Source organism: Nipponia nippon, unplaced genomic scaffold (genome assembly GCF_047370975.1).
Source record: "Nipponia nippon isolate SJK-2023a ecotype South Korea unplaced genomic scaffold, ASM4737097v1 scaffold_2, whole genome shotgun sequence".
Taxonomy (NCBI): domain Eukaryota; kingdom Metazoa; phylum Chordata; class Aves; order Pelecaniformes; family Threskiornithidae; genus Nipponia; species Nipponia nippon.
In genome coordinates, this window is record NW_028262336.1 from 123,378,736 (window position 1) to 123,396,878 (window position 18,143).

General features: G+C 43.9%; 1 protein-coding gene and 1 long non-coding RNA gene across 13 annotated transcripts in view; one reads left to right on the plus strand and one right to left on the minus strand.

Moving 5' to 3' along the window:
• Positions 1 to 1,334: 1,334 nt before the first annotated feature.
• Positions 1,335 to 18,143, plus strand: part of ANKRD42 (ankyrin repeat domain 42) — a 29,511-nt gene continuing 12,702 nt past the window's right edge. For 8 of the 12 annotated variants that reach the window (XR_015704499.1, XR_015704498.1, XR_015704497.1 and 5 more), the window contains exons 1-10: positions 4,176 to 4,534; positions 6,116 to 6,223; positions 6,545 to 6,664; positions 7,274 to 7,409; positions 10,978 to 11,178; positions 12,159 to 12,284; positions 13,843 to 13,948; positions 14,566 to 14,741; positions 15,144 to 15,270; positions 17,988 to 18,132. Coding sequence is in view for 5 of the 12 variants with exons in the window: in XM_087756207.1 (XP_087612333.1) it covers positions 4,346 to 4,534; positions 6,116 to 6,223; positions 6,545 to 6,664; positions 7,274 to 7,409; positions 10,978 to 11,178; positions 12,159 to 12,284; positions 13,843 to 13,948; positions 14,566 to 14,741; positions 15,144 to 15,270; positions 17,988 to 18,132 (1,434 nt within the window). In the remaining 7 variants the exon portion in view is untranslated. Of the gene's footprint in view, positions 1,540 to 2,774; positions 2,882 to 3,170; positions 3,324 to 4,175; positions 4,535 to 6,115; positions 6,224 to 6,544; positions 6,665 to 7,273; positions 7,410 to 10,977; positions 11,179 to 12,158; positions 12,285 to 13,842; positions 13,949 to 14,565; positions 14,742 to 15,143; positions 15,271 to 17,668; positions 17,793 to 17,987; positions 18,133 to 18,143 lie in introns of those variants that run through there. The other 4 variants (XR_015704500.1, XM_087756211.1, XR_015704502.1 and 1 more) reach the window with 4 other exon arrangements.
• On the minus strand, positions 14,859 to 18,036 carry LOC148055948 (uncharacterized). The gene is made up of 3 exons (XR_015704513.1): positions 17,896 to 18,036; positions 17,633 to 17,768; positions 14,859 to 16,503 (listed from the first exon to the last, which is right to left on the minus strand). It is a non-coding gene; the product is annotated as an uncharacterized LOC148055948 (long non-coding RNA).

Here is an 18,143-nt window from a genome sequence, read left to right on the forward strand (position 1 = left end):
TTTGAGTGTGAGTCTCTTCCTTTCAGTAGTGAGTTTGTGTCGCTGGCATGTTTGTGGCCTTGGAAATAAATAATACAATTGTGTGCCTTAGGACAATACGTCTTTAATGTTTTATTCACTCTGCCATGTGTATAGTGCATATTTTTAAAGCTGCTGGGAGCAAGACATAAGCACTAGAAGTCAAAGAGCAATGGCACAGTCCTACTGTATTATTCTTGCAGCGAGGATCCTTGGGAGATGAGAATTCACCCGTGGTGTATGATGTAAGTAGAAACAGCCAGCTGTGACGGTGGTTTTGCTGTTGGCTGCAACACTTCCATCTTCACAACCAGGCTTCAAGCAGTTTTTATGATGTGAATAATTCCTTGACTCTCGTATTAAGGTTGTAGCTATAGCTGTGAGTGTGCCCTGTTCTAGGTGTCAACCTTAAAAATAGCTTTTGATTAGAGAAAGCCTAGAGGAATAAAAACATGAGGTTGATGAGGCTGATAAGTCAGCCCAGTGACTGCGGGGAGCTACTCCTGCCTTACTTGTTGCAACTTCTTCCCGGACCGGGGATGTAGGCTCGGCCCAATTGACACTGTGTGTCCTGGAACATGGTAAGCTTCTCTTAAATCATACAAATTGTGATTCAGAGGAGACTGAGCAGAGGTGTGATGTCTTTAAATAATATGTAGAAGGCTGTCAGAAAAAGGGAAAAAGTGCTCTGTCTGCTAGGGGTAGAACAAAGAGAGACCTGTAAGTTGCAGCAGGAGGATTTATGGCAAGTTTCTAATGATGAGGCTAGTTAAGCTCTAAATGGGCCTTACATGGTCCATGTAATTATCCGTGCACACCTGTGAACCTGGCTGGGAAGGCTCTGCCCTGCCTGGAAGCAGGACTCTGGAAATGCAGGGTGCTTTTTCGACCCCCCCAAAGGAAGCCGCATCCCTCCGGGTCGGCCAAGGGGATGAGCAGCAGGCCTGTGCCGCTGCAGGGAGAAGCCGTCCCCTTGTACCTGTGAGCATCTCCCGCAGAGAGAGGGGCTTACACGTACACAAACGGTGACTGGAGACCGATCGTCCCGCAGGCAGAGCAGAAGCAGGTTAAATACCCCTTGGTCAACACTGATGGTTTCAGAGGTGAGATACTGGTTACACTCCTCCCTGCGGGATGCCATGAAGACACCAGGCTGCCAAAAAGCAGATGAACCCTCCCTCCCTCCCTCCCTGCCTCCCCGGGGGAGAGCGGCCCCGCCGCCCCGGCCCTGCGCTTTCCCCTCGCCCACCGCGGCGCCATGGCCGCCCCTCGCCCCCGCCCCCGCCGGCTCCCGCCCTGCCCGCCATTTTCCTCCCGCCGCCGCCTCCCCGCGGGGATGGCGAGAGCCCCGGGGGAAGCGCACACCGTGCCCATAGCAACCCCTCTGCGGCGTCGGGAGCGGAGAGAGGGAGGAGGAGGAGGAGGAGGAGGGTGCGGCGAGTGAGGCGGGCTCCCGGCCGCTTCTGCTGTGAGGGGCCGCCATGCCAACGGCAGCCACTGCGCCGCCTGCCCCTCCGGCCGGTGAGACTGGTTCGCCCGCGCTCCTTCTTCTTCTCCCTTCCCTTCCCTGAGGGCTGGGGGCGGCCCCGGCTGCCCCCCCGAGCACCGCCGTGGCGGCGGCTGAGCCCCGACGGCGGCACCGCTCCCGCCCGGGCCCTGAGGGCAAAGCCCCCGCGGGGCGGCGGCGCCGTGGCGGGGAGCGGGACCGGACCCGCCCGCGGCCGCGCTCCCTCGGCTCTTGCTCTCCTGATTTATTTTGCCCGAAATCCTCAGTCTGTGACATGGGGCTCCACCGGGACCCACGCAAAATACCGAGATTGCTCCATATTCGCCGGACGTGCGGGGAAGGGCGGCGGTGGTGGCGTTTCACCCCCGCACGGGGCCCAGTAGCTTGGCCTTGGCCTGCAGCGGGGCTTGGCTGGGGCCGGCAGCCTCCCCTCGTCCCCCGGAGCTACTGCCGAGACGTGCTGCCTAGGATTGTTTCTGTGTGTTATGGAAATATTTGAAAGTCTAACATTGTCTCTTTCCCCCATTCTGAGCTGTATTCTTCCTCACTTAATTTCTTTAATGATTTCTGGGCAGCTACTAGTCTCAAAATACTTCATTCTTTCTACAAAGTCCAATTAGAATGTGCAATGAGCGTCTGATAACAGTTTTGATAAAAAATTGCACTAAAATTACGGAACCGGTCCTTCACTTTCAAAATCAACATATTCTAGTACAGAATTCATGTTAACAGCTGTTTACTGAACTTCAGTCGCAGGGCGGCTGCCTTCGGCTCGTTCGTGGTGGCCTGCGCCACGAAGCCGTGCAGCAGCGCTTCGCATCGATCTCCGTACAGTTGTAGGTCTCCAGAGGGAAAAGGGAGACAAAATTCACTCTGCCTGTGGGCCTTGTCGTTTGCTGTTCTTCTAGATAAAAACAAATATGGATTACCTTGAACTTGCTGCGCTGGAACATTGTGTTAAACACATTAGTACTTTGGCAAGTAGTGTAATTGGCCAGATCTTCCTCTGATGTAAGTCTGTATAATTGCACTGAAGTCTGTAACCCTCGCTTGGCTTAATGAGAAGTGGCTCCCTTGTGGGAAAATTATGTCCTGGTGATATTGTCTCTCTAAAAAAAACAACTCAAACCACAAAACATCCTTAAATATTCTTCGGAAACATGAATTAGATGACCTCCTGAGGTCCCTTCTGACCTGAATTATTCTGTGTTTCTATGTTGCTGCTGTTTGTTCATACAGTATTTTGCAGGATGGAGTCCCGGTTCGTAACTGAAGCCATGCTGTGCAGGGCGGCGACACAGCCTGCTGAGCTTGGGGAGGTGGACGTGGAGTGATACACAGCCACAAGATCCAGTGGTGTGTTACAGCGTAGGGCGTGTTAGTGTCAGCCTGGGTTATTGAATCAGCTTCGGCCCTTTTTTCCTCTGTCTGGCAACCTCAGACCTGCCTGGGCACTTCTGTCACGCTACAGATTACATGAAAATAGGCACTGGTAAACTGTGAAGGCTGTTTTTCATCATATTTAGTGCCTTTTTTTTACACATATCACAGAGATTTTAATGCAACCTCTCATTTATATTCTTTAATATTTTTTATCTCAAATTGCGTAACAATTTTAACTATTAATACCATTTCTTCTCCACAGGCAGAGAAGCTGAGGCACTAATACCTTAAGACCTACATTTTCACGCTTGCTTGACTTGCAAAATAGCATCCCACCTCTTCAAGACTTCTCCTAACAGTGTGAAATCTAATGAAACAGTGCGTTTTGGTACTGGAATGATGACTACTCCAGAAGGTGATTACTAATTGTTTTAGGTTCCTCTTATGCTTGACTATCTGAAGTTAGCCCCCTCAGGCTTTCAAGTTTTCTGCTTACAAGTTTTGGCAAGATAGCAAGATGTTGCAGGGGGGTTTGGATGTGTAGCTCCCATTGTTTCCGGTCATGTTGTTAATCGGTGGAAAGGCCTGAAGGAGAGCACAGGTTATTTGATCCCATGGCCTGGTCATGGGTTTTTGTTTTTTGACCCCACTGCTTCTATGTTTAGAGTTTGATTCTGTGCCACTGAAGTCAATGAAAATGTTATTGACTTCGGTGGGAGCAAAATATCAGGCTGCTAACAGTGAGCTGTGACAGAGCAGTGCCATAGTTCTAGCAAGAGAGCAATGCAAACTTACTAATGTGATGTGTAAAGAACTTTTTTTCTGCAGCAGCTTTAATTTTGACATCACCTTGTCCTGAAGCTGATCGGTGTAGCTCAGTCAAGAGCAATTACATGGTATGCTCACTTGGTGAAGGCTCTGGTGCCCTCCAGTATGGTGTGCAGCGCTGTGCCAAGTCCTTAGGCGGTGGCGGCAGTAGCGTGGCCATGTGGAGCGCCTGGGAAGTGATGGCCAAGAGCTTGTTTGCTCACGTGTGAAGCCTTCCTGGTGTCATACTTGAAAATGTGATTAATGAAAGAATTTGTGATGCCTACAGTTTCAGAAGAAAGCCAGTGTTGGAGTGGACCTGCTCCAGCATTTGCATACATAGATGGAGTAGCTCTGCTTCTTGCTCTTGCTGTGCTTCTTGTCGTCTTTCTTCTGGGTCTTACTCTCTTGGGCGCTTTTCTGGGGCTGGAGCGGGTATGGCTGTCTCAGGCTTTTGCATATTCCTCTGTTTCTGACAAACAGAAGAAGCGACTTAGGATTCCTGCTGATAGGAATCTCAATCTCATAGGTTACTCCGAACATTTTGGTTGGTTCCTGTGAAGCTGACACCCTTATGTTTCTTTGATTCATCACTTATTTCCTCTCTCTTAAGTGTTGCTGAACTGACTAATGCCCTTTTATTATTCCTCACTAGCTGTCAAGAAAAAGCAAAATTATACTAGTGTGCATGAGGCAGTGAAAGCTGGTGATGTAGAACAGCTTGCATCAATGATAAAAAGTGGAGCCGGTATTAATGAGGTGGATTTAGTCCACAAATTCACACCGTTGCACTGTGCTGCACACTCTGGAAGTCTGGAGGTAAAACATTATGTTGGCGTTCAGACACAGCAAGGTTTTTATAGGTTAATGTTTTCCTTCTTTGGGAGAGGCTGGACACAAAATTGCTAGCTTTGATCAAGCTAAATCAATAATCTTTGCCTGTTTTTCTCATTAAATATATTCACCAAGAGCAGAAGTAGAGGATTTTAGGTTTTCGTTTTGCCTTTCTGAAGCCCCAGGCAGTTCATATAGTCAACATTGCCAGATTTTACAAAATCAGTAGATTTTTTTACTCTGAGCAAAGTGTGCCCTATGGTCTCCCTTCCAGAGTCATGACCTTCTTTTGTCCCTGTTGTGTTTTTCCCTTCTCTTGGGACACCTAGAAAATCCTGTAAGATGTATACAATGTTCTGCAGGTGATTGAAAGAGGTGAGAAGTGACATGAAAACATGTTCATTCTGTTTACTGATGTCCTGTCCCGTGACTCATTCTCTGTAGAAATAGTCCTAATACATTTTATTTTAATAAATAAAACCGTTGAATATTGATGAAGAAATCAGCAGGTGCTTGCATGAATGTTTTGAACTTCCAGGAGGACTGAGCTGCTGTATTCAGCACAACATTCACCTTCTTGTTGCAGCCTCCTTGTACAATCTTTATAGCAATCTAACCTTGAAGCAACAAGGCCATGAATAACCATATAAAAATTCATGTCCCAAAGGAAAGAATGAAAAGTTCTTGCTAAACTCAAGAAATAATAAGTGCAGTACTGTTACTGGAATGTACAGAAACTGTCAAGAAAATGCTGATCATCGTGTTGTCAATCCTAAAAACAGATTGCTTACCCACCCTTTTCTGCCCCTATAAATTCTGCCATTTTTCATTGGACTCTCCTACTTTGCAATCAGTGTATTAGACTTGATTAAATTATCTGTCATCTATTTGTTGCTAAGCTCCTTCGTGGAAACAGTGGAGGAACCAGAGCCGCAGGCTGGCCTAAAAGAAGATAATAAATCATAATAATATATAATAAAAATTTTTAACTGGTCCTCTAGTTGTTTTTGGATAGTCCATAAAGCTTTCCATTGCAAGCAATAATATCTGCTGGAGAAAGGTGAATAAGCAAAACTAAGCTGTGGAACGATGAGAAGAGAGATGGGACTGTGTACACCTAAGGAGCCTAATAAATTAAATGAGGCTTTAAATTTGGTTCATGGTATTTTTCCTGCCAGTAATTTCAGCTGGAATTCAAGTGAACATGTTTGCACTGTTTTTTCCAATGCTTTTACCTCATGCCATGTGAATCCTCTCACAGATTACATTTTAAATCTGGAAGAGTAAAATTAAGAAGCCATACTGTAAAATCAGTGCTAGGGTCTGAATTAGTAGGTTGTTTGCACTTTTTGTACCCTTGGGTGAAACCTGGGAAGTACAACTTACCTGTAACTTCCTAATGCACAAGTGTCTGGCTAAGGCATGCCCTGGGCTGTCAGATTTCCATAATGAAGTATTCCGATACTGTTTTGAAATGTAGCATCGACTGATTAAATTATAGTTAAAATATGCCTCAGATGCACGATAAGAATAGTTAAATAAAAAACTGTGGTTTTGGTTGAGCAGTGCCTTCACTGGTTGCTCTGGCATGGAGCCGATACAACACATGTAACTGTCAGAGGCTGGACAGCAGCTCACCTTGCGGCTCTCCGAGGTCAGGATGCTTGCATGCAGGTACGTATAAATATTCACTCTCAAGCGAAAGGAAACGGGGCAGACCTTCAGTTTGGACAAGTTCATTATGGAGATCAGCTGAGAGAGCTCCTAATGGAGCTATGAGTATCTCATCTTGATGTCTTTACACCTGGAATCAAGTGACTCTTGTTAAAACCAGTGCACCCATTTGCGCTGTCTGTGCAAACAGATTTATTTTGTGTAGTGTCATTGCCTTGAGGTCCGCCCAGAGTTATCTTGCTGATCATCTCAAGTCATCCTGCTAGGCAGTGTTCGCTTTTTCAGCTTATGAACTGAACTTCTGCTTTGCGTTTCTTTTAGGCTCTGTTAATAAATGGAGCAAACGCAGAAGCTCAAGATGATCGTGGGTGCACTCCGTCCCACTTAGCTGCAGCCCATGGGCAGTCTTACACCTTACAAACCATACTGCGAAGCGGAGCGGTGAGAGACTTTTACCCGTGGTTCCCTAGCACAGAGCCAAAGTTTGGCATCTTTTTCCAAACAAAACTCTCCCTAGATTAAACTGAGATTTAGGACTGTAGATTAATTACTGTCAGTATGTTCTTGCTGGTGAATTTATTTTTAGAGTAAATTTCAATTTTTTTATTGTAAGATACATTAGGGAAATGATCCAAAAATCTAGAGAGAATCAATAATGTGAAGTAAACCGCATTCCACCGAGGGTGTCATTAAATGGAGATCAGGCGCTGTGGTGGTTGTGATTTTTTGCAATTGTACAAATCTTCTATAGTAAAGGAGACATAAATTTAAAAAAAAAATCCAGATGCATATTTAAGGAATAATGACCAATGCAGTGATAAAAGTATGTCTAAAAATGCACCTTTTATGTGTGTATTATTTAAATAAAACCAAGAACCTGTGAAAAGTACCTGCCTTGGAATGGGAACTGCGAACAGGGCACGAACTTTGAAAAAAGCTATTTGATTTGTGTTCAGTAATTTAACACAATGAACAGCTGATTCCTATTTATAAAATTTGTCGTGTCAAAGATTCATAAATAAACGAATTAACCTGCTGCTTTCATTTCAGAATGTAAATGTTTCAGACAGGAATGACTGGAAGCCTGTTCATTATGCTGCTTTTCATGGTCGCTTGGGGTGTTTGCAGCTTCTTGTTAGATGGGGAGCCTGTATAGATGATGTGGATAAAAATGGAAACCTTCCAGGTATATCAGGATAAACTATACTTTTTTTAACCTTTGGTTTACAGTTGTGTGATATGATAATCGTAGCAAATTTTAAGTAATGCACGCCAGCAGCATTTGCTGTTTGATTCCATGCAGTCAACATAGTTACTCTGTTTTTATAATGATGGGGAATTTATAAAATCCGAAGTATTTGTCTGTCGGTGACAGTATCCTCTTCACCTCCTGCTGCTGCTGGCAAGGATCAGAGCTCACAGGTGCTGGAAGAGGCAGCAGGCTGAGCCTGGCTGGGAGCGCAGTGTAGGTGGGCAGCATCTCATATGCGTGTGATGGAGCGCGTGTGCCGGTGGAGGTCACAGGAGGAGAAGGGTGGGTGGAGCGGGAGGCAGTTTCAGCTGCTACATGCTCCTTTTTGAACTTGTGCCAGGCTTTAGTGGCTGTGCCAGTGTGATCAGATTCTGGCACGTTCATATGCAGGTTTTTGTATCCCACTGTTTCTTAACTGATTCGGTAAAACGCTTGTTCTCGTTTACCTGTGATTTCTTCATCTTGATTTCTGGAATACCGGTATTCTGTATTATCTGTAATCTGTACTCTTTTCATAATCATGAGCATAGTCGCTTTAGCACAAAAAATGGGCAGTGTTTATTCCTTGCTCTTCATAGTTTCTCCAGTGTCCCTCTGCCTACCATGCCACTGCCTCACTATCCGCTGTAAGTTGAATGGTATTGTTCATACCCTGTGTTCTCATTGCATCCTTCCCCTTTAGCATTTTTCTTCTTATGGTTTGTCACATTATTTGTTCCAAAAAGCATGGTTTTTTTCTCTACCACTTGTTTAGAGTTATCTTTTTAAATCTGTTCTTAAAATCTTTTACCTTCTGTTAAGCACCACTTAACTAGTAAACTGATACGTGTGTTCTGTTTTGCAAACGCGGGTTTTGTTAAAGGATGTGGGGCTTTTGCATCCCAGCAGGACATCTGGTGTATTAGCAATAAGGGATCATGATGTTAGACACCCTGGTGGCAGTGTGGAAGGTAGCTTTATTTGCATTTGGGACACTTCCCTGATAACAGACTTTTATGGAGAGGTGGCAAATACCAGCACAGTTCTACTTAAATGCTCTGTATATACTGGTTAGTAGAAAATCGGTTTTGTTGTTATTTTGACCTCTACAGAAGCTTGATCCTCCAGCCTTTGTTCTGTTACATTTGATCATATTGTTATCCAAAGGAAAGAAAATGCTTTGGAACATTGCTAGTAAAAGATTAATGAAGTGGCGTGATGTACAGACCAGCTTTTCCTCAGCTTCTGAAACAGCAAAGTGAACTTAAATCATCTTTACATATCTCAGCTTCAAGCTGGACAGTGCTATAATTTTTCCTAACAGTATACTGAAAGAAATTTACTGAGGTTGCGATGCCATACACTTCAAACTTGGCCGCACCTTTTGCATGTGTGTGTTATAGTAGAGGCTTTAATTACCCATAGCCTGCTAATTTTTGGGAAGAACTGTGGCTCATTCAGTGTACAGAATGGGCTGTGCTCATTATTTCAACATTTTGTTTTCTCTCTGTGTTTGGTTTTTGACCATCACGGTTGGACTTGATGATCTTAAAAGTCTTTTCCAACCTAAGCCATTCTATGATTCTATATCCATGTTTCATTTATTGCTCGCTAGTTAAACCTGTTCTAAATATAATACTAATTTAATCGTAGTGTAACATCTGAATTTTTCACAGACACTTTTTTCACTCACCACTTTGAGAAGAGCGAATAGCGTTAGCTTGATTTTATAAAAGGCGAGATGAAACACAGAGAAGTTGGGATACTGACACCAACTACCCACTGCCTATTTGTGATGCCCGAGACGAGGTTTTTCAAAGCTCTCAGCATTAAGCTGCATATTTTGTGTTAACACCACAGTACTCTTTGGCTTTAGTCTCAGCCACAAGTGCTCAGCGTGCCGGAGGCTCATACGGCACAGTTATACGTCGGGCACTAGCTCCTCAGAAACACACAGGTTAAAAGCCACCTATGAAAAGCTCTGTGTCACCTATGAAAAGCTATGTGTCTTCCACAGCATCCTGCTGAAACTGTGACATGGACAGAAAACAGCTCTTTAATGTATTTTCCCCTTGCGATCTTTGCAGAAAACGTTGAGCCTTTCTGACCGCTTTCTGCACAGGACAGACATCTGATTAAAAAAAAAAAAAAAAAAAGGTTTCATCCCAAAAGGTGAAGTTTTATCCCTGAGATTTTAGGTATCTGAAAGTGGATTAATAAGAATTGGGTCAGTTTTTCACCAGCTGACTAGTAATCAGTCCTTACTTCTAAGAGGGTGCCTCTTCTTTTCACTTCTCCCTGAGTAACTAGCTCACTGAATAAATTAAGACAATGGGAAAAACTGCCCTGATTTCAGTGTAGCTCAGATTTTGTCGTGTTAAATTTTAGCAGTCATCTGTACCTAAGTATTGTCGTCTTGCCATAAAACCAATATCCATCACCTTTTAGAGCAATTACACTCTGGAAAGCTGTGGATGGTTTGCAATAGAGAACTTGCATGTGCCAAGAATTAACTTAAGTGACATGGGTTTTTTTGGTCCTGGGTACATTGTTTATTAACTGTGAAGATAATGAGATTCTTACCTGGAGACAAACTAATCCTTCTGCCTGTAGAACATCAGCCAACTTTTACAGAGTATTTTCATGGAGTGGTGACACATAATAAGCATTTATTTGGCAACTTCTTCCCATTAATGGAACTAGAGAATACTAATAATTTCGAAATAATGAGCATGTGTTTTGTACCTCTTACTTTGTTATAGGCCCAGCACTCTTGTATTATTAAATAAGTAAACCTCAGCATAGCCTAAAGGACAGGGGAGGAAACGCTTGACCCCCACAGGGAAGCAGTCACTGCTGTGGTGAGGTGGAGCAGGTCCTGCACACAGCGACTGTCTACAACAGTTGAAGGAAGGAAATGTGTGACACAAGTACTGTGAATAGAAGCCTCTGTCATGGGATGTACCTGCAAATACTTTACCCAGTAAAGTGAATGTCACTGTCCTCATTTTATAGGTGGGATAACTGAGATGCAGAGGTGTGACAAAACTTGTTTGTGGTGACACAGTAGAGGTGGGACTAAAGCAGAAATGGCCTCAACTCCTAATCAAGGACACCCCTTGCTGGCCATCTGTAATGAGTATCCTTCGGACAGCGAAGTCAGACAGCTGCCGAGGAGTGAGATTTGTGTTCGTGAGGAAGATGAGACCCCAGTGGCACACTCTCCTAGCCAGTGCTCAAAGGTCTCTTGGCACTGTCATGTCTCCTGCAATCACCTCTGCCAGGGAATCTCCTTTGCAGATCCTATCCTTGACTCTTTCACCTCCTTCGCATAGAGCTGAACTCTGTCCTGGATAGGAGCTGAGCATTCCCTATCCAACTGAGGCTGCTCCCACTTGTTGTGCCATGTTGGATGGCTCAGGTGCTGGTAGATGAGCTGGATTTAACTAGTGGTGAGAACACTGCTTTCTTGGTGGGCAGCAGTGCTCTGCTCTAATGTACTTTGTTTCGCCTTGTTCTATAGCTCATCTGGCAGCAATGGAGGGACACTTGCATTGCTTTAAGTTCTTGGTCAGTAAAATGGCCAGTGTCACGCACACACTGAAAGCCAGGAATGACCAAGGAGAGACTCCAAGGGACTTGGCTGAACGGTTCTATAAAGATAATATTCTGCAATATATTGACAGTGTGGAAAAAGAGGAGGAGCATCCAGAGACACGGGAAGGTGAGTATGGGTCAAGATACTGTTAAAATAGGCATTGTAATTCTATAGAAGTGCTTGATTCTGAAAACTTGCATGAGCAGAAGTATAACATTTAAATTATCAATATAAGGAAGAGCTGATCCTTTCAATACTTACTACACTTACTGATAGCTAAGACTGGGATACTCAATGTGATTTTATAAATGTCTTAGGTTTACCTGTTATCGAAATAAAACATGTCACACTATGTTGCAGTATGAATACCAAGTTACCCAAGTTCTTAGACTCTAGTAGACATGCAGACAAGCTGTATAATTTTCATGAGTTTTCAGATGTGCCTGCTCAGAATCCCCTACTTGCAACGAACAGCAACTTAACATGGAAATATCCCACTCAAATTAAGGTTACTTGCTAACCAGCAATATTACTGCAGCCAGAACAGCCAAAGGATGCAAGTGTGGCAAGGTCTGTAAGGAGAACTCTCAGCAGAGCAAGGATATGAGTACTGCACCTTCACCTCTCTACTTTTTCCGGGCATTTACTGTCCTTATCTGCTGGTCTTTTGTCGTTATATGTATATATGTCAGTACTCCCCGTCTATAAAAAATAACAAGAAAAATCAAATTGTCTGTATGGGTAGTTTTTAAGCAAGAAGTAAAATAGTTTATATATTTGGTTAGACTATGAAATTCAAAATATACAAATGACTCCGGTTACCACCAGTAATACAACATCAACCGTAAAACAAAGGTATACTTGTTATTTCAGGTTTATGAAATTAATCCCTTAACCGTGTAAGATGCCTGTAGCCGTAACCAAGACATGTTTAATCAAGTCTGTGATGAACAGTGCTAGTTATGCAGCTGCCTTAACCTGGCTAACTACAGCTATGAAGTGCCCTTGCATAAGTTGCTATGAGAGAGGCAAGCAGTGAGAGACAGATATGAGCATGTTTAGTGGAATTGCTGGCATCTGTTGGGAAACGTGCATTTCATTTTCAGTTTTAGCTTTCCCAGCCCATGGCGCTGCTTTCAAAGGGGACTTGTTAGTGCTTAGAAGATTAGTGAGAAGTGGAGTAATCAATATTAATGAGCGGGATGATAAGGGATCCACTCTCATGCACAAAGGTCAGTAATTATGGTCTGTGTTTCAGCTTGTTACTGTTTGTTGCTGATGTGTTTACTTAAGTTTTTCAAGTGGCTGCTTATCAGATAAACTTCATGAAAAACAGCATCTCATTTCCTGAGGGCTTGAAAGGGCAACCCTGAAAAACATATTTTGTGATGTGTGTGTGCATAGGTGTCACTGTAAAAACAAAATGAAGCTGAAGTCAAGAAAGAAGAGTTTATATTAAAGAGAAAACAACATCTAAGCTGAAAACTAAATAGTTCTTTTTATCAGGCAAGATGTGACTTTTAGAAACATTGGCTAGCTAGATTTAAGAATGATCTGTATTGTGGCCTGAGCCTTTATTTACTGAACATACCAGTGCTGTAGAGATGTGTTGTAAAAAACACAACAAAGTCACTTAGTAGTACACTGTGAAAGAAGGTAATCTTCTGGTATCTGACACCTTGATATGTAGCAGAATGCTAGCATTACAGAAAAATGGTCCTTTTGTGTTTGAGGGTTTCATAGTAATGTCTGAGAGAATAAGAGAGGAAGAAAGGAGGGACGTATTCTTGTCATATGCTTTTAACACCATTTCCCACATTTCTTTTTGAATAGATATAAAAGGTAGAATTTTTTAAAGCATAATTAAAGTTCTCAGTATGAAAATTGATATGTATTGATTCTAAAAGTGTTTTCTACATTCTTTCCCACCCTCTTTTCTTGGAATGGTGCTAACCTACAATTGTTTCATCCCCAATCTTTGCATGCAATGTTGGTGTTATGGGGAAATACTATATGTCTGATTGTAATTTCATTTCTTTATCATCTCAGTAAGAAAACAAAAATGGCATACATCCAAAGGGGGTGCTGTCAAGAAATGGATTTATTCTTCCTTGAGAAAAACAGCTTACAGGTTTCAGCTAGACACGCCAAATACCATCTTCCATATGTGAGACATCATTCCTGGCACCACACAGTATGAGCAGTAGCCGTGCCAGATCACATGAGCAGGCAAAGCTGTTGTGTTAGGCTGCAGCTGAGAAGCGTTGCCTTGAGTGCCTGGCCCAAGAAATGATGTTCCTATAGCTCCAGCACAAAGCCCTGGCTTCTCTCCTTCTCCATGACACAGCACCACACAGCACAGATTGGGGCAGCCAGCTGTGTCTGATGTACGGGAGCCCACAGTTGGAGAGAGGTGACACTGCTTTGCTGCAAATCTGTGACATATAGGCCTTACTGCAAGAGAGCGTGAGGCAGTGTTACTTGTGTGTCTCATGCTCAGCACGTGAAACTGGGCAAGTTTCGCTTAACTTGTGTCCAGGCAGAGCTGCCAGTAAACTTCTGGAACTAGCAAGAGACACAAAACCACATTGCATGATCTTCCTCAAAACTGCGTGTACCCATGTGACTTGAACATCTTGAAATATAGGCTTCTCTTGAAACAGTATCTCCCCTGTGGTGTGTTAGTGAACCCAACCTCTAGCATGTCAAATAATGACGAGACGGGGACATTTTAGGTTTGAAACACTTCCGTTGTACGTAACTGACTTGTGTGCACCTTCCTTCCCTTAGCTGCTGGACAGGGGCATATCCATTGCTTACAGTGGTTGATTGAAATGGGAGCTGACTGTGACATTACGAATGATGCTGGAGAGACTCCGAAGGATGTAGCCAAAAGGTAGCAGTACATATCCTGTAGCTCTGTCATTTATTTGCTTACTATTTATATATCAATATCACGTCAGCTTTCTTGGAATTAATCCTGATTTTCAGTGATGGAGCAAGAACAGATCAGGCCCATGAATTCCAACTCTGAGTGATAAGCAAAGCTGTACTGTAGCTATAAAAGGCTTTAATTTTCACTTAATTTAATTTTTTTCTTTTAGCAAGGTCAGACACGAAAGATGAAAACTAGCTGATCTGCAAAAGGAAAGTATGCTCCAGCTGTACAAAGTAAATGAGAACTAGCGAAGGCCAGCTGATTTTTGCGCTAATAAAAATAATATGGTTTCTGATGAGATTCAATTAAGAAAACCTGCAAAGGAAAAGATACCTCTGACGTGGGAGTCGTTGTCGTAAGATTTCATTGAGGCAGAGCTCATGCCATCAGAATACTACAAAAAGCAGATTAGCTGCCCATAGTTTGTGTACCAGTGCTTCCTTGAATCCTGAAACCCTCTCTGATAAATGGGAACATGAAGAGTTTCAGAGAGTTTCTATCACATGCAGGGAGCATGGCTGCATTTTTCCTGATGACGGGGATATTTCAGTGTAGGTTAACTGTTCTCTGTGCAGATTTGCCCAACTGGCAGCTGTGGAACTTTTGACACAAAGAAGTGGAGACAGTAACTCTAGTGATGAAGAACTAGATGCAAACAACATAAAGTTTTTTGAAAGGCATGGTGTGGAAGGGAGTACAGATAGCAAAGAAGATTTAACCCTGGATAAAGCAGAGAAGAGGAATGCACGCAGTAAGCACTGTCTTTCTCTCACTCCTTATTTGAAAAGGTTGGTCTCAAGGCATTATAGTCTTAGTTGCACAGTTTCTGCCAACTGCTGTGACTTTTTTGTTGTAAGATGAGACAGTTGACAGTATCTGTACCACTGAGCATTCAAACAAATCGTGGAAAATTAGAAAGCATAGCAGAGAGCCATCAGAACATAATTGTTACGCTGTTTTAATCTGTGTTGGTGAAACCATATTGGATTGCTGCTTGTTTTTGAGATGTCTGCTGTGTGGGTGTCAGGTGTAGCTCAGCATTTGCTGAGCAGTGTGATTTCTGGTCTGTGTTTGTGAGACGATTTTCCAGACTGATTCCAGCATGACTGTCTTCTCCGTGCATTTTACCTACCCGAAGAACTCTGTCTTACAGTAAGGGCCTATCGCAAGATTGAAGAACTTCAGCAGCTTCTAGAAATTGCCTACAGCAACTACAGACAGCTGGGAGGAATAACGGAAGAGGAGAAGAAGATGAAAAAAGAAGAAAGGAAAGTTGAGAAGTAAGGTTACCTTTCCCTGCTAATGTTTAACTCTGTGAGGCCCATTTTAAAGCCTTCTTGAAGTCTAACTTGCACTCAAGTTGTTTTGGCCATTCTGCCCTTTCCACTTACCAGCTTTAACTAGGACAAAAAGAAAGAGACTTCAGCAATTTGTCTGACCATTTCTAGACTTCTACCACCAGGATCAGCTCCACAGCACAACACAAGTGCTTGATGGGTCCACACTTCTTGTGCAAGATTCTGTTCAGCCTTCAGGTTTTCCTGCAGCGTATGTGCAGTAGCTCTGATAAGTCCTGGCTGTTTTGTTTGCATTGAGGATGCCAAATACATGTATGCACTTTAATAAATCTGAAAAGAACCCATTAGTCTTAGCATGGATTGCATGGAAGTGCATACACAGCAGAAATTATTCAATGACCTGCTACGTTTCTGTGTCTAGGGCAATATATTTCTGTGCTCAAGAAAGCATTAGCTCATATCCAGACCACAGAAAAAAGAAATCTCAGCAAACCTGCCCTTGCACATGAAGCACTTTTCATAATGTCTGTCTAATTCTCAGGGTCTCCATTAAATGAAAGGGTTCTGTTAGATTGGTCAGGTGATTTGATGAGCAGACTGTCTAAGTTCCAAGAAAAGCCCTTCTGTCTATCAAAGATTTAGAGCTTAAACAATAATGCAGCATCCAAAAGACAGCCCTGTCTCCACCTCTACCTGTCAAAGATTTGGCTACCCACTGTTGTCAGTCTCTTGGGATAACCACATCCATTAGGTGTTTCGGCCACCCCAAACCACTGTCTTTATTTGTTCGCTGAGAGGAGACTGTATCCAGAGGGCTTGTATGCCATCAAGAAGACAGCAGACTTACCAGTTTGTGTAGATCTGGAGCAGGTAATAGGTGTTACAGGCTGGAATTAAGTAGTTCATCTTACAACCATATATAAGCCAAGAAACAGAAGTCAAGATTTCTTTTGGTTCCGGGTCACCCTTTGACTCAGCCCAGGCTGAAGGTCCATCTTCCTTACCTTGGTATGTCTGCGATGTAGCTGTCTGCATCCGAGTTAGTTACCTTCAGCTCCTTTTTAGACTTCTGGGAGAGATGTAGGCACTTCCAGGGCATAATTAGACCTGTACTTCAGGATGAGATTCATCACTTCTAGGAGTGTCTCTCCTGGCTTTAAAGGAGGAGGGTGACCAGCTCAGATGTTGATGCCTACATTGGAAGGCCAGAGCAATCTGCAATGATAAAAAAGTCACTGCTGACTAATGGCAGAAATTAGAGTTCATTTTGGATAGAGCAGCTACTCAAAAGCTGGCAGTGTCTATTAGAGGGCTCTCATAAAGCTCTTTAAGGGATTTTGCTTTCTGTAGTGTGTGCAGCTAAACTAGAGAAATTGTGAGGATCTCTGAAGGACCTCTCTCATCTGTGGAGGCCAGAGAGAATCCCTGGCTCCACACTGGCCTTTTGAAATGGAAATACCGCTTCTCAGTGTACCTACCTACCCTTGTCAGGGTACCTCCCTGTGGATAAACTCCAAGATGCTTGTATCATATGCCAGAAACCCTCATTATTTAAAAATATTTAATGACAACACCATTTTGCTAGATGAAAAGCAGGAGTGGCCACTTGGGAAGGCTACTGTAGCAGATTTTGAACATTTCTGCTTCAGTCCATGTGAACCACTACGCAGTGCTTTGACCAGGCTGCATTGCACGGAAAAAATTGCCACCGTGTGTTTGCCGCACAGTTTTAGAGCTGTGTCTCATTAATCTGAAGCGTGCAAGAAGTCATCCTTTCCCCCCTGAGCCCTGATTTCCCGGCATAAACACGGACCGTTCTTACAGTGCCAGTAAGGCTGAAACTACCTGGTAGCTTTGGGCTGCATGACTCAGGAATACTTCAGTCTGGGAAATGCGGTACCTCTTGCTGAAAGCTTTCCTGCCCTGCTGTTTGACTCCGCAGGGCAGACGCCTCGCTTTCCCTTTTACCAATCTTACATCTTTGTAGCTGTGCTAATTCATCCTGATACAGAGGAGAGCCAGCTCAACTCCAGATGACTCAGTTGCTGAGGTCAATTGCTGTTACAATAAGAATATATGTGAATTATGTCTCAGCTAACCAGTTCCAGGAATCTCAATTTAGGAGCCATTGTGGGTGTGACCGATGAGATCTTGTGCAACTGTGTATCAGCCAGTGCTTCAGTTTCCCCTTAGTAAGTGTCATGCAAGCTGTCCTATGAGTATTTCTCATCTGTGGCTAAGCCAATCAATAGGAAGGATGTAGAGGCATCAGACATAAACGAAAAAGCTGCTCCTGACCCCTCCATAATCCCAGTTTTATGCTTTTTCTCTGTTTCATACTAACCTTTTTGCTCCTTGGGCACTTCTCCCTCTTCCGCAGCTGGAGGTGGCCGTGGGTCACAGCCTACCCGAGAGCCTAGCGTCTGGCTCAGTGTGCGGGAAGACGTCTCCATCTCGTGGTCGGATTGCGCCGAGCACAGCTGACAGCGAAGAAGGAAACACAGTTGTTTAGAGCTGTTACAAAGAGTCTTGAGCCAGGAGCACGCTGTAGCTCACACCAGCACAGTTGGTGTGAGGAGTATCGCACCGCGTTCTGCTGCGACTAACCTGTTCCTTAGCAAAGGCACAGGACCATGTGGAGTAGCCAGGGCAGGTTTGGATGCATTTCATGCTCTGCTCGTCTCCTTTGCTTTTGGCAGGGCGGTGAGGGAGCTGGAGGCCCAGCTGGAATATGAGCGAGTCAGGCGGGAGAAGCTGGAGAGCCAGCTGGATGACTACCGTGCTGAGATAAGCCACCTCAGAGAGTGCCTGGAGAAAACCCACGTCCCCCCTGCTCTCCCCCCGGTGAGTGCCAC